This window comes from Phodopus roborovskii, unplaced genomic scaffold (genome assembly GCF_943737965.1).
Source record: "Phodopus roborovskii unplaced genomic scaffold, PHOROB, whole genome shotgun sequence".
Lineage (NCBI taxonomy): Eukaryota > Metazoa > Chordata > Mammalia > Rodentia > Cricetidae > Phodopus > Phodopus roborovskii.
In genome coordinates, this window is record NW_026126515.1 from 6,647,731 (window position 1) to 6,670,955 (window position 23,225).

Genomic DNA, 23,225 nt, shown 5'->3' on the forward strand with positions numbered 1-23,225 from the left:
AAGTGCAGTAGAGAAAGACTCAAACAGCGTCAGATTGTGGTGGCTCTCTCCAGGTTCATGCTCCGAAAAGGTCTCTTTCTGGATAACTGTTCCCTTGCTCTAAACCCACGTCAACACCTGGGTAGGCATTTACTTAGCATTGCTAATGCCCTAGCGGTTTCCAATCCAAAGACACCGAGACTAAGACAGGGAGAGCAGTGTAGAGAGAGCACAGCAGAAAAGCAGGGAGACAGGGGTGTCCCTTTTGGTAATGAATTTCCCAGTGTACAGCTCCCTAACCTTTACAGGGACCCTCACACAGAGGGTCATTTAAAAATGAGTACTTTTGCACATTAAGGACAATGTTAATTTATAAATAATTGATTGGCATTTGTCACCTAGTTATAAAATGTAACATTCCAAATATAGTTGTCTGCAGAAATGTTAAAAGTCCTTGGCATCATTAGCCTGAACCATAACTCATTTCCTGAAAACTGCTCACACACATCGTTAAGGCTCATTTCCTGAAAACTGCTCACACACATCGTTAAGGCTATTCTTCTTTGCTACTGAAATTAATCTGCATTTTTTTTTTCTGATGAGAAAAATTCAAGGTCCCAGCTGTGCAATGGTGGCCCACACCTTTGATCCCAGCACTGGGGAGGCAGAGGCAGGCGGTTCTCTGTGAGTGCGAAGCCAGCCCGGTTTACAGAGTAAGTTCCAGGACAGGCTCCAAAGCAATACAGAGAAACCCTGTCTCAAACAAACAAACAAACAAACAAAAACCCAAAATAACAAAGAAACACAAGTGTGATGGCTATTCTTGGTTGTCAACTTGACTACACCTGGACATAACTGAAACCTAAGAGGCAGGCATACCTGTGAGGGATTTTTTTTTTCTCAATTAAATTATTTAAAGTAGAAAGACCCACATTTAATTCAGACTTTCTAAAGTGGGAAGATAAACCTTCAATCCAGATCTTTTGGGTGGCGGGGAAATGCACCTATAGTCTAGGCCATACCTTCTGCTGGCTGCCTATATAAACGACAAGGAAAAAGGAAGCTGGCTGTCTTTGCCGGAGGCTTGCCTTCGCTCTGGATGGTAAATCCATTCCTTCACTGGCATTAGAGCCTCGTTCTTCAGGATTCCAGTGTATACGGAAGACCAGCTGGGACATCCAGCCTCGTGAACTGAACAATTACTGGATTCTTGGATCTTTCATTGGTAGACAGCCATTGTTGGACTAGCTGGACCACAGCCTGTAAGCCAGTCTAATAAATCTGTCATTCTATCTATTCCTCTAAAGAAGCCTAATACAGCACGTCTTGACTAATACAGTCTCTCTCAATAAAAATAAACTCAATTTCGCAAGTTAAGTCTAGCTTAACCATGACATGGATGTCAAGTGTTGGTTTTACCTGCATTGAATGAATCATTTCTTTGGTGAAGCGATAGGGATAGAGTACATTGTGAATTTTCACTGCTAGGCTCTCAGCCTGGCCACTGCTGACATCAACAGCAACCTAGAAAGATCCAGTAAAAACATCATTTAATTTTTAATGTCTGTGGAACTGTTTTGTCAATGATTTCAAAGTCCTGTAAAATACTCATTTTACTGGGCTCGGGATATATAGGTCAGGGGGAAGTACTGCCTAGCATATGCAAAGCCCTGCTTTGCAATTCCCAGAACTGCAAAAAATAAAACCAAAACCAAACAAGCATTTTTGTACATCCTACTAGAAACAGGATGAATGTAAGAAACCTACAGAGCCAATAGGCTCTGAGAAAAGTTGTCTAACAATTTTTTTATAAACACTGACAAAACCCAGCACTATTTCAGAACAATTTGTCTGTGCTCCATGATTAAGTCCGTAAAGGCATCTTAAGTGAGGAATCGGTATTCAGATGCTTGTCTATTACCCAGGCTCATTAACACACTCAGTACATGCTGTGATAACGCATCAAACGTATCACAGAAAGAACACTGCCAGGATACACAGAACTGTTCCTGTAGACGAAATGGTTAACCCTTACTTTACCACCCTGTAAGACAGGATGAATGCATCTACTCTTCACACTGCATATACATGTAATCCAAAATTCTTGGCCTTTCCAAAATGCTGACTTATCCTCTCTACATTAAATGCTAATTTCCAAGTAAATCACCTAGGAATTTGCCTACTTCCCATTCATAATTACAAATTCATACACTCATGCATGCCCACGACCAGCTTAAATGAAGCTCAAGTTTACAAACTGTGGAAGAAAAAGCACTACAGACCCACCTCTGGGTAACGGGCAAATACTGGATTGTTCCATTCTGAAAACAAAGACTGAAGCGATTCACTGACAGCAGCAGTTGCCACGGCATCTAGGACAAAGAGGGACAGTTGCCATCAAGAACCCAGAAAAGAGTGTCCTCTCCTATTCAGCTAAAGCCTCAAGCCCACAGATACGCACATTATCCCTCCATTCTACAAACGGTCACAGCCTGAACCATATCCCTACAATTGTTTTGATGGTACTTCTTTGGTTTTGGAGACTCGCTATGTAGCTCTGGCTGGCCTAGAACTCACTATGCAGACCAGGATGGCCTCAAACTTACAAAGACTCGCTTGCTTTTGCCTCCCAAGTGCTGAGATTAAAGGAGTGCACCACCACTGCCCAGATTGATACTACTTTAAAAATAGTATTATGGCTGTACCTTCTGAGACAGTGTTTCTCCAAATTGTCTAGAAGAATGCTTTTCAACTTTCCTAATATTGGGACCCTTTAATAGAGTTCCTCGTGTTGTGACACCCAACCATAAAATTATTCCATTTCTACTTTATAACTGTAAGTTTGCTGCAGTTATGTATGTAATTTAAATATCTGATATGCAACCTAAGGGGTCACAACCCACAGGTTGAGAACTACAAGTTTATAACAACGTTTCAGGGGGCTGGAGAGATGGCTCAGAGGTTAAGAGAACCTGCTGCTCTTGCAGAGGACTCAGGTCTGGTTCCTGGCACCCACATGTGGCTCACGTAACTCCAGTTCCAGAGAATCTGACGCCCTCTTCTGGCCTCCATGGGCATTGCATACACATGGAACACAGACACGCATGCAGGCAAAAACACCCACACACAAAATAAAACCAAGTAGGTCTTAAAACAGAAGAAGATTGTTTCCAAATGTGTGTACAGAAAAAACTATAGTTCAAATTTTCTTGCTGTCTTTTGATAAGAATATACTTAATCTATTTTTAAGAAACAACAAAAACAAAAATAATAAGTTTCTTTAGCTTTTGTTCAAAGAATTTTACAAAGATCAAACTACTGTAATATGGAGAAATTCAATCTTCAAAATTAAGAAACATTTCCCCAGTCACAGACACCATAGCCTATGCATAATCACCCAGCACCAGCTTCCAGTCTGGAAAAGCAATTTCTGGTCTGAATGCAAGTACGGAATCACTTAGTTCTGCTGTTAAACAGAGCCCTGGGGAATTCCTGGTTCCTGAAGCACAGCTGGTGCTGATCAAGCTTCAGAATGCAACCCGGCTTAGTCTTGTGCATTAAGTGGGACAGGGTGTACCAGGTATCTCCACACACTGCCTCTGGTATTGCTCTCACCTCTGGGGTTCTGTCTCAACACAATCCTCTCTTCCTGGGCTCTTGGAAGGAAAGGAAGAATAAGGTCGCTTCTAAAAGGATGACACCTGTACTGAACCCCTGAACAAAAAAGAAAAAAAACCTACAAATGTGAACTCAACATACAAATAAGCTATTAAAACTACATAAAAATCTCTTTCTCAATAAACTGAACAAAGACAGAAAGCAGACAACTAAATAATACATGGAAGTCAGGATTTCCAGTGAAATTATCTGCTAACTTATTTACATTAACACATTATCTCTTTTTCCAGGCTATGTGATTTTCAATGGTGCGACATGCTGGTTCCAAGGACATATTAAGGAATGTCTTCAGCCACTTTACACAGTCATGTCTTGGGTAAATGGTGCAGCTACTGGAAACCAGCAGATAAAGTTGGGGTGCTGCTAAACACCCTACCAGGTCTAGTTACTCAGGAAAGTGTGTCAGACACACAGGTGTACTTATGGTCACTCACAACCTGGTGCAGCCTTCACAAACTCCCAGCTTCGATGTCTCTCATCAATCTGCAATCTGTGTCCCTATTGTAATCATGATTTCATTGTTATTACAAGGCTATCCCTAACAGACTGAAATGCTGAGAACTCAGATAAGTTTCAATGTGACAACAGCTACCAAGGTGTAACAAACAACAAATGATGAACAAGTGGCAGGGATGGAGAGATGGCTCATTGGTTAAGCGCACCGGCTGCTCTTCCAGATGTCCTGAGTTCAATTCCCAGCACCCACATGGTGGCTCACAACCATCTGTAATGAGATCTGGTGCCCTCTTCTGGTGTGCAGCCATACAATTTTTTTAAAAAAGTAAAAAGGTGGATGAGTGAATGAAAGGTACTCAGGAATGATACAGTCTAAATTCTAACCATTGGAAGGAAGGGGGGGGGATATGGGGCCTGGAGAGATGGTTTACTGTTTAAGAGCACCAGCTGCACTTTCAGAAGATCTAGGTTCAATTCCCAGCACCCACATGTTGGCTCACAGCCATGGAACTATAATTCCATGGGATTTGATGCCCTTTTTGGGCCTCCATGGCATGAGTCATGAACATGGTGCACAGAATACATATGGGCAAAAACATTCAAATATATAAAAAAAAGTTTTTAATTTTAAAAGGAAGGGGGAACATATAACAGAACTATCAAAAAAAGATAAGCCTGTTGAACAAAAACTAAAGCAAGAGATTAGCTAAAATAAAGTTGTGTCACATGCCCTTAATCCCAGCACTTGGGAGGCAGAGGCAGGCAGAGCTCCATGAGTTCGAGGCCAGCCAGGTCTACAGATCGAATTACAGGACAGCCAGGGTTACCCAGAGAAACCCTGTCTCAAAACACAAATTGGGACTACAGCTCAGTATTAAAATGTTTAGCTAATATATAAACTAAAGAAGATATTTTTAAAGGAAAAATAATCCCACAGATTAGGGATATGATGTTACTCTAAATTTACCTTTATATAACAAAATCTTGGTTTCATGTAACCAAGCTGGCCTCAAGATGTACCTGAGGATGACCTTTACCTGATCTCCCTGACACCACATCCCAAGTGCTAAAATGAGTTGCCCTTTAGTAAAATGTTGCATGTCTACATTTTCAAGTGTGGGTCAATCATGTCCTAGTGTCCCACCGTAAAGAGCCAGTTCCATGTGAATGGAGGGTGTGAGGTGCCATCTTCTCAATGAACATGTTCTGATGCCGCTTATTTCGTGTGACTCTCAAAAGTTCACAAGATGTGGCACTCCAGATGGTTAAGTGCCCTGGAGTAGCTTCAACACCTATATCTACTTAACAGGAACAGATGTTTATGTTGAGTGTGGCAGCTAAGCTCCCCCACTCCTTAGTTTTGGCAACAACCACCCCACAGCTGAACGTGATCCAGTTATTTTTTGGCATTGTATCAGAAGCAGTTACATTTCAGGAAGATGAGGTGCCGGTGCCTTAGATGGTCTTCTCCGATAAGCATTCGGCACATACAAACCAGTACATATGACCTAGACTGAAGAGCACATAAAGATGCCTGAAGAGCAACTGGATAGTCTCAAGAGCAATAATGAAAATAAGGTGTTTTCTTCTCCTATGAAGTTCTCTAGAAGTTATAATAGTTGTCTTCCCCCCCCCATGAGGAACAAAAAAATTGTAAAACATTTAAAACTAAAGAATTTATTTAACATCAGAGCCTTCAGCTACAGATATTTATCCTAAGGAGACATTATAATTTGCAATTATAGCCATATAATCTATGTTCTTTTATAGCATGCAAGACTTCTACAGGGATGTACATTTAATGTTTACCTACCAGTGAAAGCTGAGATTATAGCCAGATGGAAATCAGCTTTACTGTTTCCCAACATCTGGCTCTCAACACACTGCCAAAACAATGTCACTTTTAATGTTGCCCGAAATCTGAGAACCCAGAGTCCTAGACCAGACTCTGATGTTGCTTTGTGGCGTGACCTCAAAGCCACATTAATATCAACGTCTTGTATTAGAGAGGTAGTGAATAGATTGATATATACATTATAATAAAGTACATTTGAGAAATACAGTATGAAGGCACTCTCTAGCCTCCATTCTGGAAAAACCATTTGCCCAGACCCTGCTTTCTAGGGGAAGCTCACAAAACCCACTGCACTGGCCTACATATCTTACTGGAAACTGTGGGTAAGTTGAGGCTCTTCCCAACCTTAGGCTGTCAGCCACAGACAGAAGCAGTTGTCTCTCTAAAGACAAATTTCTAGAAGTATATTTGAGAAGAAAGGGGAAATGTTAGATAAGTACTGTTAGCTATTAACAGCACAATTTTATTAAAATGAAGTTTCCTCCCTCTTACACACACACACACACACACACACACACACACACACACACACACACGTCTTAGACACATGTAATTACCTATGTTCTTTTTCAGTCATCATTAAATCCCCCCCCTTTGGGTTTTTGAGACAGAGTTCCTCTGTATAACAGTCATGGCTGTCCTGGAACTAGCTCTGTAAACCAAGCCAGCCTCTACTTACAGACATCTGCCTGCCTCTGCCTCCTGAGTGCTGGGATTAAAAGCATGTGCCACCATCCTCCAGCAGCCATCACTAAATTCTTACCTTTAAATATTGTTAAACCTAAAGAACCTCCATATTGCCTTAAACACGTTGTAGGTTTTTAAAGTTGGCCTTTAGAAGCTGGGTGTTGGGGTACATACTTTCAATTCAAGCATTTAGAGGCAGGACCTATCTATCATGAGCTCAAGACCAACCTGGCTACAAAAAGTTTGAGGCCAGCCTGGGCTACATAGCAAGACTCTGTCTCAATATTCCCAGCCCCAAAACACCCCCCCACCAAAAAAAAAAAAAAAAAAAAAAAAAAAAAGCAATAAACCAGAGCTTTCCAATGCTGTCTGCTGAGGCCATCCCTGTGAACAGTTATATTGCTCTTTGGCCACTATTCTTTCTCAAGAACATTTCACGCCAGTGAATACTACATACTTACCATTCCCAAGTAGGACATCCACAGCCACAGTTGTCAGGTCTTTAGTACAGGCAGTCTTGACATCGTCTGTAGGAGCAACAAACGTGCTAAGTCCTGTTGTTCTGTTGACATAAACCATTCTTCCCAGAGTTACATCAAAATGCTGTTGCCAACCCATAGAGTACGCGCTTGAGTCTTCATTTTCGGAACAAGACCTTGCTTTAGATTCTTCATTCTGGGAACAAATTCCATCTTGGCTGGCAGTGGCATCTTCTACCTGACTCATAATCATTCCACAGGGAGGACCAGGGCTTCCTGTATGTTGCTCTGCAGACCTGGTGAGAACATCTGAATCTCTACTGATTTCAGAGTCATTACAGGGCAACAGCAGCAAAGGAGTTTCTGGTTTCTCTGTGCCATTCATTATGTTGTCAGAATGTATGGCACTGTTATGGATGGAATTATCTTGCATCACAGAATCTGGTATTAGGAGCATGTCACTCTCTATTTTCTTGTGTTTATTTTTAAGTAACTCACAGACATGTAAGTCGGACCTAGCACCCCGGCTACTGTCTGCCCAACTGGAACCCGAATCTGGAAGCTCACTGATATGGCCTGTCATCCCCATAGTTTGCATCTCTTTCTCGGAACCTTTTAGTCGGGATAATTTAGAAGCCAGTGATTCAGTGGACTTCTCAACATCAGGTTTTCTGCTACAGTGAGATAATTCTGCCAAAGTAATAGAACTTTCTCTCAGATGAGGCATCTGTTCTAAGCAATCTTCTTTGGAAAATGGAAATTTCTCTGAGTACTGTATGTGACTCACTGGTTGACAAGTATCGTATGAATCACTGGGCTCCACAGCAGAGTTCTTACCACCATCAGACATATCTGAGTGGTCCTTGTCTTTCAGTAGAATGGCAGCTTCGACCCGAGCATCTTGATGGGTCCTGACTTTGGTGTTACCTTCCCCCTCTCTATCTAGAGAACTGTTAACCTTCCCATACTGCCTCTTAAACTTCTCTAAAGATCCTACTTGAGAACGCAAGCTTAGCTTCCTACGGACTACGTGTTTGGAGGAATGCATCATCTTGTCTGTTTTCTTACTTGAAGCATATCTGTACCTTGGGAAGATGGATGTATCAGGCAAAAAGCAATCTCTGTGGGATCCTGTGCCACTTTCCTGAAAAAGAGCCAGGTTCTCATCCGCTTCTGTTGGGTTGTCCTCTGTCCCATAACCTGTATTTGTCCTGCACAATTTTTTGTGGAGCAGATAAGCAGGTTCTTTACTTAACGTGCTTGTTAAATCGTCATTTCCTGGAGTCTCGACCGCGTGGTGTGCTCTATTTCCAAATGTCTCTTGGGCACTTACAGGACCAGGTCGAACATAACTTTTAAATGAATGCTCTGCTTCAGCTGGCTTACTGTGCTCCTTTTGTACCACGTGAGTTATAAAGCCAGTGGAGCCCAACTGAACTTGTCCATAACTAAAATCATTTACTCTTCCATGACTGAGCTCTTTTCTTTTTTCCTTCTTTCTCTGTGTACTCTGTACTCTAAATACTGTTGTCTCAAAAGGCAGAGGTTGGTACCCCACTTTGGGAGCATCTTTACATTTCTCCAGTGGACTCTGAATCCCACCATTCTGGGAATCGTCGGCAGCCAAGACATTAACAGCAGTACTTATATTCTGTATTTCTAGATCTGCCTCACCCTCCTCAGAGAGATGATGTGTCCGAATAGGGCCTGGAAACACGTCTGAGCTAGTTCCATGCGGACTTTCTGAGGTCCTGTGTTCCAAGAAAGATTTCTGATGCTTCTCATTTTCTCCAGATTGTGATGCTTCTTCCAACAACACCCTTGATTGTAAGTGAGCCCTGTCTTTGCTGTGTAACGATGGCTCTGTCATTGTACTGTGGCCCAGGCCATCTGCTTCACAACTGCTTAATGAGTCATTTGTCTTTTTCCTGATAGCTTCTGAAGTCCCGGAATTCTGTGTGTTTTTATTTCCTATGGTAGCTATTCTTTTCACAGCTTTTGACTGCAAATTAAACATTTCATAGGAATCCAAAATATTATTGCACGCTTCCTGGAAACTGCTCTGTTCACACTTCTCATGAGTGGATGTGTGTGTCTGAAGGGTAGCACCAAACAAACTGAAATCATTATCTTCATTAAATTCCTTAATGTCTTCACCTGATAATTCGACAAATAGTTTTTCTTGCTTTAGGAACCTTTTCACTCCTTCCTGAACACAAACCAGCAGAGTATCCCAGTTCTGAAACTCAATCAGCGTCTTGGCTGGCTCCAGGCACACGTCATAGTCACAGAACCGGCAGTGCACATTGATTACATACATCCCATGGAGTTCAGATGCAGAACGATGTCGAGGACTTGAATTCATTTGTCTACTGGCAGCCGCATTCTTTGGCCTGCATATAATGCTTTCTTTTCTTAATAAAAAGTCAATGAGTTTATGCAACTTTGTCCTTAAAACCAGTCTTCTGTTCACAAACAAAAACTGTATATTCTTATTGTAGTGTGCTTCAGAGCTGATGTAGCCGCTAAACTCAAACTCCTTATATTTAAAATGTATTTCTCTTAACTTTTGGGACTTGCCCAATCCATAAATTTGACAAAATCGAGAACACGTGTCCTTGGTTTTGGGGAGTTGGAGAACCATGGCACCAGAAACATCATTCCTCAGAGAGAAAGAGATGGCAGGGTGCATGAGTGAGAGGGCTTCCACCCTCTGCCTAACCTTCTCAAACTCTAGTCTAGGGTCCATGCTTTTCCTCCGCACAGGGAACTGGGAAAACAGGTTATACACTGTTACCGTCGTCCCCACACTTGGTCTAGTCAAATCAGCTTCACAAACATTTAGGACTTTCCCATTCTGAAACGTTTTCACAAAGGTTTTCATAGTCGTGCTTTTCTTGGATACAATTTCCACAGCACTAGCCATGTCAGCTATGCTTGCCAAGGCCTCTCCTCGGAAACCATAAAACTTTGGGTTCGCCAAGTCCTGTACTGAGTTGCATTTACTACTGAAATACCGGCTTCCCACCTTCTCTACATCATCACCCGACATCCCAAACCCATTGTCTATCACCTGAACTTGGAAGGTTTCCATATTCACTCTGATGGCCACACATTTTGCTTCAGCATCAATACTATTGAGGATAAGTTCCTCAACACATTGGCCTAAGGAGATTATGGCCAAACCAGAACGCAATTTGGCTTGTACTTCATCTGACAAACACCTGATCATGGCAGGTAGACATGTGGAGAGAATGCCAGACACTGGCTTCCTTCTGTGACTGGGAATAACCACCTATGAGGAAAAAACAAAACAAAACACATAACCTATCTCACCTGTTATATAGCATCACCCACTTCTCTCAAGTATTATGAAGAACTATAGTTTGAGGAAAACAAACATATTCAACCAAAATATGAAACAGAAGTATACTTCTAATTTCTAGACAGCACACAAACCTCATGCCTGGGCTTCAACTACAAAGAAGCATTTGTAATTTCATAATTTCCCTGTTCCTAAAGTGAATGCCCTAAAGTAAAATTATAATTATACTTGATGTTGACCCGTAAAGACACTATTCAAAATTCTAAGCGCTTCACTAAAAACAGATGCCTAAATTAAATGCAGCTAAGAAACACTAGCTAGAAATTATGCAGGAAAAAGAAAAAGTCCAAGCTAGTTTCATAACGTTTATACATTACACAATATCCATGGCTTTTGGAAAACCTTTGATGTGCTAAGACACTGTAAGTAAAAGAGTAAAACAACAGGAGGGAATTAAAAAGTTAAACACATCAAGGAGAAACATTTTAAGCGATTACCATTGTTACAATTACTTTCTCAGGTGGAGGCAGGGTGAGGTGGGGTTGCGGGCAGGGGTGGGATAAAGCAAGGAAATTCCTTTGCTTGTAAATTGTTTACTATTTGCTACTTAAATCCTGCTCCTGTGTTGCCTGATAGTTTGCTGAAAAGCCCTGATTACTAATATTCTTTTTTTTTTTTTATTGATACTCTCGGTCTTCACATATCTCCAGAACACAGCTTGGGAATTAATAATGATGGTATGGGTTGTCTGAACCCGATTTCAAGTTTACTTGCAGGTACAAACAAACCCTAAGGTTCTATGCCATTAAAGATCTCACTTCCTTCTTCATAAGCGGTAACAGCACGGCTGAAGGCAGGACCGGCTTTTTAAAGCCTGGGAATTGCTTTCTAAGACCATGAACCTCGCCGCCTTGGGCAACCAGGGTGAATGTTTAATAAGCTTTCTGAATTCGGCGCAGCCCTAGGGTCTGGCAGTCCAGCGTCCCGTGCAGGAAGCCCGCGCCTGCGCAGTCCACCCGCCCCGCCGCTCCCGAGGCCCCTCCTCGGGCTCCTCCAGGCAGGCCCGCGGCCGTCAGCACAGCTCTGCAGGTGTTACACGAACTCCCGGAACCATATTTCCACACGTGCTTTCCCCCTTCACCTCGAATCTCCTCCATCAACTCTCAGGAACCAACCGCCTCCGACGCCGGACGCGCGCTCCAGAGCATGCGCTTCCGAGACACCGCGAGCCTGCCGCAAGATGTCTAGTGCGCAGGCGCCAAGGTGACCCGGCGGAGGACTTAAACCACTTCACCTGGCTACTCCCTATTAGTGCTCGCGCCCCATTCTCTTTAGTGTCGATGGTGGGCTGCCTCCAATAAGTTTTGCTTTGTTACCTTTGTCGTCCTCTTCTCCTTTGCAAGCACCAATTTTAGAGTTTTACTTGTTTCCTTGGTCTTTGTTCATTAGATTGTAAACTATGTGAAGGTGGGGTTTGGTTTTGTTTATTATGGTGTCCTGGTGGCAAGTGGACATTCAGAGGATGCAGGGCGTTCTTAGAATTAATGCTGAGAACAGGGCGTTGGTGGTGCACGCCTTTAATCCCAGCACTTGGACGGCAGAGGTAGGCGGATCTCAGTGAGTTCAAGGCCAGCCTGGTCTACAAAGCAAGTTCCAGGACAGCCAGGACTGTTAGAGAACCTGTCTTGAAATAAAAGGATACTACTACTACTACTACTACTTAGTGCTAATAATAATAATGCTGAGACGCCAGACCTCTGTCTCTTGGTTTGTCAAGATCTGCCTGCCCAGCCTCTCACAGCTCTTAAATTGAAAATTGAAACAGGATTCCCTTCATTGAAAAATTTTTTTTCTTTTAATCTCCCCAATACCACCACTGCTTTTCCCTAACTGAAGGAGAACAGAGCTCCTAATAGCACAGTGAGAATTTTTCCGGAATTATTAGCCAACCCTCAATTTTTTGCCTCTGTTTCAGTTTCATTGAAACCTCCTCAGCTGAGCCCTGAAACCTTTTTTTTTTTTTAATGTACTTTACATATATATGGATTTTGGTTTGCATATAAATCTATACACCAGAAGAGGGCATCCAATCCCGTGGGACCACAGTTGTCAATAGTTGTGGGCTGGGAATTGAACTCAGGACCTTGGATGAGCTACCAGTGCTCTTAACCATTACCAAAGCTGAGCCATCTCTCCCGGCCATGCCTCCTCCCTTTAGTGGAACTTATGACAAATTTAAAAGCAAGTGCATATTTGTTTGTTTAAGTACTAATCAAATCAAATCAGACTTCCGGAGCTGAGGAAGTAAGATTCTGAGTTTGCAGGGGTTCCGTGTCAAAAGGCCACAGGCTGTGTGCTTGAGTAGCAGTTTTTTGGTTATCCCACCTCTTCATTCCCCCACCCCCATCCCCACCCCCCCAGTTCTGGGACAAGTTTGAGATTCCAGGTATCAGCCAGGATTTCTTCTGAGGCCTCTTCTTGGGTTGTAGCTGGCTGTCTTACATCTTTTGTGCACACACACTTGTGTGTCAGCAGTCGAGTAGGACCGGTACTTGGGTTAGGGTTTGAGCATGCCAATGAGGGATGGGGGCATAATCCAGCCCCAAACTACTTTATGTGAATTTCTAACCCGTGGAAAAGGAATAACAGCAGATGTTCCAAGAACCTGAAAACCAAAAGTAGTTAGTCCAAAGCATCATCTGAACAATTACTTCCACCCTGGCCTGATGATTGGCTTTTGTCCTTACCACACATCAAGTCTCCTAAAGAAACTGCGTAAGCAATTTAAAGAAATAATTCAAAGTCACTTCTTCTCTTTCAGACCTCTTTAAACTACCTCAAAATCTTCCCCTCTCAACACTGATTAAATACACCATGTAAGCACTGTAAGCATAAAGTGCTGATGTGTTTTTATTGGTCAGAATTGTGCACAATTGTATTTCATCATACATGTAATACACGGTAACTTTCAAATACACAGCTAAAATAACTTAATGACAAATTCTAATACTGAGCACAGAATACTTCTTTATCAATAAAAAAGGAGTGAAATTATTTTTGAAAAAATTAAAATTCACGTCATTATTTTACAATTTGGAAATCTGTATAATCCAACTTTAAGATGACTTTCTCATTCTTGAAGTTCGCTCTGTCAATGTGTGATTTGGGACTTCCTCTTGTCTTCAGCCATTCTTGCATGTGGCGCACCTTGGAGATGGGACCTTGCAATTGCCCTTGCACCGTGCCCTGATCTGTGTTCTGGACCCAGCCTACCAAACCTAGCTTCTTACTCTCAGCCTAGGGGGGAGAAAAGAGAAAGAGCGATTCAGTGAGCTTGCAAAAAACACAGTGACACCAGAGTCTGTGGCCAGAACTTGGCCTAGAATCAGACCACTGAAACTAATTTGACATTGCCCAGAAAAATCAAAACAGACACCAAGGAGGATCCCGTGGCTGATTTTAACATCAAGTGTTAGCCACTCAGATGCCATTTTCCTTTTTTACTCTACAAAACTCAGCATTAAATTCTTTAAAATTTCCATTATGTAGTAATAAATGTGGTTGACTACTGAAGTTAGCCCCAAAAAGATACCTTTAAAATGATTTCCTAAGCCCGACTGTTTTAGGGTCCTGGGCTTGCAACTTATTCATTTCTTTTCTTTTTTTAAGACAGCCTCATTATGTAGCCTTGACTGACCTAGACAGAACCCATCAGGTAGTAGTCCAGACTAGCCTTGATCTTCCAGCCATCCTCCTGCCTCTGCCTTCCGAGTGCTGAGAGTATAAGTGTGCACTATCATGCCCAGCCAAATAAACCAGAGTGGGAGGAGAGACCCTGAGTTTTAGTATTTAGGCAGTACTGGAGAATTTACCTAGGCTACCTACACAAGCACAATAGCTCTAAGCTAGACCCCCCCCCCCAGCCCTCATTTTCTCTTCTCTTAATCAGCAAACTACTGGGTGTATTAACTAGAAAAAGCTTGAAGTCATTTGATCTTTTGCCTTTAGCGGGGACCACACCTAAATGAATCCAGATGAAGCGATCCATTATATCTTTAAAGATCATTACACAGTATTTCACAATTTCCCGGGCAACACAACCATTGTTTTTCCTGCAGAGGACTCTTTAACCCAACATGTTTACATTGCACCCAGAGCCCGCTTTCTGTCGAACTTGGTAGGGAAGGGAAGCAGCTGTGAGTGGGCTCTGAGCATGAAGGAGTTCACGAGGCCCTGCAGCTATCAGGTTTCCATTTGACCTTCTGTCAGATCACAGGCCTGTCCGTTGAAGACACTGGCTGCTTTCAGGGACCAGACAGCCAGCCTGGAGAAATCAGGCCATGTCCCTGCTGCATCTCTCTGCTGCGTTACAGCCTCATAGCACACGGCTCCTAATATATGATCCTGTCCAGACCCTGGCTCCTCCATGCTCTTCATCCTGTAGGCTATCCTAAACTAAATCACTAAAAATAACTTACTGTCAAATTCTAATACTTAGTTTGGGGGATTCCATTGCAGGTTTCATCTGTGATGGCTATCTCTATGTTTTAAAAAATATTTTCATTATGCATATAGAGGGGTGAATGTGTTGAGTGCTGGTTCTCGTGGAGTCCAGAAGAGGGTGGTGCCAGGTCCCCTGGAGCTAGAATTAGAGGTGGTTATGAACCACCCTATGTGTGTTCTGGCAACTGAACTTGAGTCATTTGGAAGAACAGTATGGACTGCTGAAACATCTCCCCAGGCTCCTAAGTTACCTTTCTTAACAATGCTCCTCTCTATTACAGAAATGTACTTTTTACTTACATTTACTTATTTATGAGGGTGAGGTATGTGTACCAGACCACAAGTGTGGCGGTCAGAGGACTACTTGCAGAGGTCTGTTCCCTCCTTTCACCATGTGGGGGACTGAACTCAGCCCACCAGGTGTCTTCACACACTGAGCCACCTTACCTGAAAGCCTGTAGGCCCTGCCATGTTGCCTGATCTGATGTACTTACTGCCTCTCATACTGCTCTCCTACCTCAAGGCCTGACCTACAGTCACGAGGCTCTCCAGTAAAGCTCATTTCCGAAGGGGGATCGCACGCCAGTTCCCTTTCCAATCCCACTGTTCCTTTTCCTAATATTTCTTTTCTTCTGTCTAATAAGTAAGAACCTGTGGGGGCTGGAGAGATGGCTCAGTGGCTAAGAGCACTAACTGCTCTTTCAAAGAACCTGGCTTCAATTCCCAGCACCCACATGACAGCTCACAACTGTCTGTAACTCCAGTTTCAGGGGATCCATCCAACACTCTCACAGTCTACACACAGGCAAAACACCAATACACAAACATTTTTAAAAATTGATTTAAAAAATAAAATAAAATTGCTGGGTTGTAGTGGCAGTGCCCACCTTTAATCCCAGCACTCAGGAGGCAGAGGCAGGTGGATATCTATGAGTTGGGAGGCCAGCCTGGTTTACAGGATAGCCAGAGAGGTTATACGAGAAACCCTGTCTAAAACAAACAAACAAAACAACAACAACAGCAAAACCCAAAAGGCAAAAGCAAAAACAAAAAAATTAAAAAGAAAATAATAAACATGTGCTCAGAAATCTAAAGAGAAAAATCCTAGAAGCTGGGAGTTGGTGGTACACACCTTTAATCCCAGCACTCAGGAGGCAGAGGTAGGTGGGTCTCTGAGTTTGAGGACAGCCTGGTCTACAGAGCCAGTTCCAGGACAACCACTAGGGCTACACAGAGAAACCTTGTCTCAGAAAGTCTCAGAAAATAAAGGAAAAGAGTCCCCAAACAGCTTTCCCTAATCCTATTTGCTTTTCTGTATTCTAAACTGACTCCAAACTGGGGGTGGAGGTAGGGGCAGGTAGAGAAAGATGCCCTGTGGTATCTGTTCCCTCTTCCTCAACAACTTTGCTTCCTCTTTGAGTATGTCACCACCATTTACTAAGTCACAGGAGCCTGTCCTGTGTGACAACCAGTGGCAAAGCTAACTCAAACATCACTATGACTTTCAGCATTTGCCAGGAGCTTTACAAATGAATACAAAACAGAAAAATGGGTTTTTGAGTTAGAATAAGAAGTACTGACAATTGACATCCCTCTTTCAAAGATTCGGGTTTGAATTTTTAGCATCACGGTCCCAGCAATATGGCACTTGGAAGAAAGTTTTGCAAACCTACATCTTAATCATAGGGGTGCACATGCATTGAGATTGCCCTTGTACATGGGTGAGATTAGTGATAGGGAAGCAGAGTAGGGGCTGCCCAGTTTGTTCATTTCCTCAAATACTTCCCATTACCGTAAGGGGAACACAGACTCACCTTTCATGTTAGCACCTATACTGCAATGGATAAGTTTTTTTTTTTTTTTTTTGAGACAGGGTTTCTCTGTGCAGTCCTTGATGTACCAAACTCGCTAATGTAGACCTGGTTGGTCCCGAACTCAGAGATCCACCTGCTTCTACCTCCTGAGTCCTGGGATTAAAGGTGTGTGCCACCGTGCCCAGTCTAATTAGGTATTTTAATCAGGAAAATTTACCTTAGAGAAGGTTCTTATTCTTGTTCAAAGACAAAAAGAACAGAAAGGAATTAAGTAAGGGCTGGGTAAATAGCTTAGTTGGTAGTGCTTGCGTAGGGTGTGCAAGTCCCTAGAGGAATAAACTTGTGGGTATGATGGGTGATTACATAACTTACGTCAGCGTGATCAGTCCAACTAATGCTATCTCCGTCCTGACGGTAGCTTTCCTCTAAAAGTGACTACAGCGTGCTTAGGTGTATACTCCTTCAGAAGAGTGTCTAGATGCTGAGACCAGTCAGGAGCCCCTTGCATTTGCACCATGTTTTGCACACTGCAAAACAGTCTCAGTCCATCACTCATCTCCAGTCGCAACTATCTCCTTGAAGCTACCAAAAAGCCAGCCTCTCCAAATTCCCATTTGTCAGAACCAGGCTTCATGCCCACCACCTAGTTATGCTTCCCGACTCCTCTTCAAGCCTAACGGTCACATACCTGAGTGTACTTGCGGAAAAACACCCCTTGAACCTTCCCAAAAATTTCATAATCCACTGAGACCAAGGTGTTCCCTTCCGCCATGCTCAAGCCTGTCAGAAAACCAGGAAAGCAGCAAAGTGAGGCTCCATGCCAGGACCCCATCCTAAGAAGGGGTTGCACCCGTACTCCATCACCACTGGGTCCTCTCCATAACCTCAGGGTCCGGGAACTGCAGCAGTGGGTGCGTGGGTGTAAACGCAAGCCCTTGGTCGAGGGCCTTCACCTGCTCACCCCGCTACCCTCGCAGCCCCGCGGCCCCCATCCATCCTCTCCCCACATGGCCAGCAATCCCCTCCACTGACACCTGGATGACCCCAGCGTCCGACACTCAGGTTTCCAGGGCTTCCCCACCAGCAGCAGATCCGCCCCAGAGACCTTCAGATCAACCGCCCACGATACGCTAACCGCCGCTCCCGGAAGTTTTAGAGTGCAGCTCCTCCAACGCGGCCCCGCACGCCCATCACCGAGGTCCAACCAATCAAAGGTAGGTTATCGGCCAAGAGCCGTCCTGAGGGCGGGGCTACAGGACGGGTCAGTCTGGCTGGGGCGGGAGTTTAGGATCTCAGCAGAGTCAGGCTTTGTGCACGCTGACCCAGCCTGCACCCACTCTGCCACCTGACGCACCTCTCTTCTCATTTCCCCGTGGGTATAGAAAGGCATAGACGAAACACTTGGAATATGTTCACTCATAAGCTAAGGAGTAACATGACTGCCTACTAGGAGCCAAAGGCTGTTGGAATATATGAGTGACTATAGTAGCAGGATCGTGCTCTAGAGGAGCTTGTCCATTCTCGAGGTGGGAGACAGACAATAAACATTAAGCACCATAAATAAATCGATGGAATAGGATCCATACCCATCTTTCTGACCTGTTTTTCTTTCTTTCTTTTTTCTTTTCTTTCAATGCTCTTCCAATTTTGGTTCATGCATAATTTGGACTTGGTAGCAAGGGACAGTAAATGCATAAGACATTACGGTGAAGTTATTCTATATGGGTTTTTGGAAGCTGCCACCCAGAGTCTGCCTTACTAAGATTATGCTTAAATAAAATAACAAGTAATAAAACACAGGCAAGCAATTCTTGGCTCCAGGATGGAATCAATAAGTTGAATAAATTGAATCAATACATATGAGCAAAATAACCAAATTGTGTGCATTTACTTTTAGAAAAAGAGAATCGCTAAGGGGTTTTTGGATGGATTCTGAAAGCGAGAATTGACTTGTGTGTCCTGGAGTTCAGCTACCCTTAAGGTCAAGAGTGTGTATGAAACAAACTGTGTGTGTGCTGTTTATTATTCCTTCTTGGATTCCTTATGTTATATCATTTCATAACACCGGGACCCGTGTGGTAATGTGTTGGGTTGGCAGTCTTGGCAAGATGAGACAGTTTGCAGCTGTAGCTATGGAAACCCACCATTACACCAGTTCCTCACTGCAGACTCATAGTCATCCTGCTGGGAGGTGAAGGGGCTGGATTAGATGGTGTCCTTGGCAATATCTGAAAACAGTACTAAACAGTGTATTTGACTGATGTAATTTCTCTAAAATTCATTTAAAATAAGTTTCTTCATAGATTCCAAACCCACTGAGTATTCAAATGTACAGAACACCATATGGTGTACAAAGATGATCGGTACATAATCTTTGCCCTCAAAGCGTTCTTTATCATAGATAAATATGCTGCACAGATGACAAGATAATGTGCACCATGGTAATGCATTTCATAAACATTCCTTGAGGGTTCATCATGAGCCAGCTCAGCATTGTAACAGAGACAGAAAACGATACAATAGAGCAGAGATTAATTCTGACTGAGAAAGGGCTTGTGGAGAAGACAGCATTTTTCCATACAGACTCACACCCAGAAAATTATATAGCCAGGATTTAGTTTCAGGCGGCCATTCCAAAGTCCACTCCCAAAATACTGCCTTTTATCCTCCCCAGCTTGTGGGTAAGATAGTACCCATAGGCAAAAAGGTAAAAGGATGATGAAACCAGGCACTCTCAACACCATATGCACGTTAGGACCTTTGGGGAACCTTCTGATTATATGCCCACATTTATTCCCAGAATATCTTCCCACTGCACAACCATGGTTGAGACCTCCTAAGATTGACTTGGTTTATTAAAGGGAGACAGGACTATAGAGTTATTTCTACATCTAATGTGGGAGATATAAAATGGCTAAATCATACATCTCATTTTTTCAAGAAGTCACTATGGAAGAGAAACTATAGGATCAGAAAGATTTACTAGTTAGCTCAATTTAATCATTTTACAATGTATACTTGTATCAAAACACATTTTACACACACACACACACACACACACACACACACACACACGATTTTGTATATGTTCTTGTTCATGTGTGTATGTACACATACATATAGAGGTCAGTGGACAACCTGGAGTGTCATTCTCCAGATACAACCCATTTTTTTCCTTGTGACAGGGACTCTCATTGTCCTGGAACTTGCTGAGTGGGCTAGGCTTACTGGCCAGGGATCCCAGGAGGTCACCTGTCATTGCAATCTCAGAAGCAGGATTACAAATTTGTGCCACCAAGTCCAGCTTTTCAAAATGTGGGTCCTGACTACTGATTTCGTCTTGACTGGGCTAGCTTTACAGCTCAATATCTTCAATTTTTAAAAGACAGACTTGGTAAATTCGTGTTTCATTCTTGAGCAGCAGCCGTGCTAATCTCACTATCAATCTAGTTTTAGTGAACATGTTTCTCCAGTGCTATATACACTTTTTATCTGTAATCTTTCTCTCCCCGCCCCTCCCTCCCCCACCTCGGTATGTGTATGTGTGTGTGTGTGTGTGTGTGGGGTGCCCACATGTCTGTTCTTTTGTTGCTTGGAAATGGAATCTAGGTTCTGTGCATTCTAAGTATACATTCTACCACTGGTTGATAAGCCCAGGCTCTGTTAATAGCTCAAGAAAGCGAGGAAAGGTTTTAGAATCCTCATTTGGAGAAGAGCAAGGATGGCTTTGGGGGTGGGGGCAGATGCTGATGGTGAGGAGGGTGAAGCCACCCCCACGAGAAACACAGGCAGAACAAGAGAGGTACAGCTTATGATAAAAAAGAAATACAGCAGATGTAAACTCAGCAGAATTTGCAGGTCAGTTGGAAGAGATGGCAAGAGAGAGAAGAGAAAGATGATGGACATTTTGAGGGCGAGAGGACATGCAACATGGAGCAGCATCAGACAGAGAATGGGGACACGATCAATTTTCTGTCACACTGGTTTGGGGCTCCTGAGGAACTGCCATGAGGAAGTGCCAGGTGGGCAAATAGATTTTTTTTTTTTTTTTTTTTTTTTTTTTTTGAGACAGGGTTTCCTCTGTGTAGCTTTGGAACCTGTCCTGGCTCTTGCTCTGTAGACCAGGCTGGCCTAGAACTCACAGAAATCCACCTGCTTCTGCCTCCCGAGTGCTGGGATCAAAGGTGTACACCATCACCGCCCGGCCAGAGACTATTGTTAAGCAGGGAATATTTTTTAATATTTATTTTTATTTCGTTTTTATTGGTGTTTTGCCTGCATGTATGTCTGTCTGTATGAGAGCATCGGATCCCTGGGAACTGGAGTTACAAACAGGTGTGAGCTGCCATATGGATGCTGGGGATTGAACTTGGGTCCTTTGGAAAAGCAGTCAGTGCTCTTAACCACTGAACCCTCTCTCCAGCCCTGCCCCCCCCAGAATATTTTAAACATAGGTAAAACCCAAAATTTCGGCAACTGATAAAAGTTATAAGGAACAGAATTCCTGGAGCTGCAAATACGTGAAAAGTAAGAGTGCTCGGGAGAACATCTAAACATAGGAGGCCAGCAGGGGGAAAGAGAGAAATGCCAGAAACCTTACATAGAAGTAGATGGATCGAGGCTATGAGAGAAGGAAATAAGAGGACACAGGAGTATTGGGAAGTGAGTCTTAAGGGAGTGAATGACCAACACTGTCAGGTGGACAGGCCTTCTTGCCTTCACTCGTGGGAAGGACACGAATAGTTCCATAGTTAGCATGGGAGAGCAGAAGACAGACCACAGGGGCCTGGACAAGAAGGAGGGGAAGGGAGAAGGGTGTATGTGTGTAGGGTTTGTTATCAAGAAATTGAGGTGTGGGGCATGGTGGACACCTCTAATTCCAGCACTTGAGAGGAAGAGGTAAATGGATCTCTGTGAGTTCAAGGCCAGCCTGGAATACATAGCAAGTTCCAGGCCAACCAAGGCTACATTTTGAGACATTGCCTCAAACAAAACAGAGAGAGAGACAGAGACAGAGAGAGAGATTGAGATAATCATGTTAGATGGCTCACAATTGCCATAACTTCAGGTTCAGTGGTACCAATGCCATCTTCTGGCCTTCCCATGCACTGCACACACATAGTACACATCTTATAGATTCTCTGTCTCTCTCTGTCTCTCTCTCTCTCTCTCTCTCTCTGTGTGTGTGTGTGTGTGTGTGTGTGTGTGTGTGTGTGTGTGTGCGCGCGCGCGCGCGCACCTGGGGGGAAAATCTGAGGCAAGAGGATTAAATAGGCAGGAGGGCTAAACAGTGCTAATGGTGGGCTAAATAGGGAGCCTGTCTTGAAACAAACAGCAAACAAAACAAAACAAAACAGGAGAAACAAGTAAGATCCTAACATAGGCGAGACAGGTCCAGAGAAGTGAAACTTGTTTTGTATGAGGAAGTTATGCATATTTTAAAACCAGAGATTAAGATGGAAAGTATCGAAAAAGGACGCACAGGGGAAAAATCGTCGTAGAAGACTGAAGCAGAGAAGCTGAGATTTACCAGGACAGAGTCAGTGGGAAAAGTCTGCAAATATGGAGACGCAAAAGAGGCAATTGGGAACGACTGACAATTTGCCTCGGAGAGCCCACAAAGGAATCTCTTTGTAGCGCATAAAAGCTGACATCTGATATGTTTAAGTATTAAGGAGACTGTTGTCCACTTTATTTCCCACGTGCACGGATCTTCTGCTTAGTTACAGGAAAAACGGAGCTGTCTGTTCCAAAAAGTTTACCCAAATGAACTGAAGCACGAAGAAGACAAATAAACTCTCTTCTGATGTAAAAAAGTCAGAGGGATCATTTAATGTTGAAATCAAGTTATGTTCATTATTGTCGATTTGGTAGTTAACTTTATTATCATTACATTTGGCTGACTCATTCCTGGGCCCTAAGTAGAAACGGTCGTGTTTATCACGTGAGAGTAAAACGTTAAAATAGCATAATGATTAGATTGGCCTTAGAAACTACCCTGGAACGATAACGAAATAATAGTAAATCTAATAGCAAGCGCCAAAGCATTGCGAGGGAAGACAGACAGCCCAGGAGCATGTAGTCTGGAGCTTTGCAGCCCTACCTGGGACCTGGGCGCAGCAGCCGAGTGTGCTCAGAAGGGCGATCAGCAGTCCCAGTCCCGCTAGCCAGGCGGACCCCCGAATCCTGTGGCGGGGTGACGCCCCAGCCCATCTAAGGGGCCCACCCTTCTCCAGACACGGGCGCACCCTAAGGTCTGGGAGCATCATTCTCAGAGACATGCAAGTTCTTCTTTGATGTAGCCCCAGAAAAGCCCCTCCTCCCCCTTGCCCTCTCCCCAAGGGCAGCGCTGATCTGACTGCAGAGTTGGCTGCACCCTGAGTCAAGTGACCCGCCTGCAGCCCTTTCCCCCTCCATGCAACCCTCCCCCCGCCCCCCGCCCCACTTTC

The 23,225-nt window shown here is 43.5% G+C and overlaps 2 protein-coding genes across 4 annotated transcripts in view; both read right to left on the reverse strand.

Moving 5' to 3' along the window:
- The window catches only part of Mlh3 (mutL homolog 3), a 33,567-nt gene extending 21,848 nt beyond the window's left edge, over positions 1-11,719 (reverse strand). Inside the window, exons 1-4 of one of the 3 annotated variants that reach the window (XM_051196348.1) lie at positions 11,601-11,719; positions 7,117-10,429; positions 2,266-2,351; positions 1,399-1,503 (exon numbers count right to left, since the gene is read on the reverse strand). In XM_051196348.1, coding sequence (XP_051052305.1) covers positions 1,399-1,503; positions 2,266-2,351; positions 7,117-10,366 — 3,441 coding nt within the window. In that variant the 5' untranslated portion in view covers positions 10,367-10,429; positions 11,601-11,719. Of the gene's footprint in view, positions 1-1,398; positions 1,504-2,265; positions 2,352-3,401; positions 3,694-7,116; positions 10,588-11,600 lie in introns of those variants that run through there. The other 2 variants (XM_051196349.1, XM_051196350.1) reach the window with 2 other exon arrangements.
- Positions 11,720-13,351: 1,632 nt separating this feature from the next.
- On the reverse strand, positions 13,352-23,045 carry Acyp1 (acylphosphatase 1). Its single transcript, XM_051196356.1, has 3 exons — positions 22,880-23,045; positions 17,465-17,556; positions 13,352-13,756 (listed from the first exon to the last, which is right to left on the reverse strand). The coding sequence occupies exons 1-3, from the start codon at positions 23,043-23,045 to the stop codon at positions 13,541-13,543; spliced, it is 474 nt and encodes a 157-aa protein (XP_051052313.1). The 3' UTR covers positions 13,352-13,540.
- Positions 23,046-23,225: the final 180 nt, after the last annotated feature.

Excerpts from the sequence above, each read along its gene's own strand:
- Acyp1 (XM_051196356.1), bottom strand. The coding sequence starts at position 23,045 with ATGATGCTCCCAGACCTTAGGGTGCGCCCGTGTCTGGAGAAGGGTGGG. Across the intron at positions 17,557-22,879 it reads CTGCTGCGCCCAGGTCCCAG|GCTTGAGCATGGCGGAAGGG; the intron begins GTAGGGCTGCAA and ends GTTTTCTGACAG. Across the intron at positions 13,757-17,464 it reads TTTTCCGCAAGTACACTCAG|GCTGAGAGTAAGAAGCTAGG; the intron begins GTATGTGACCGT and ends TCTCCCCCCTAG.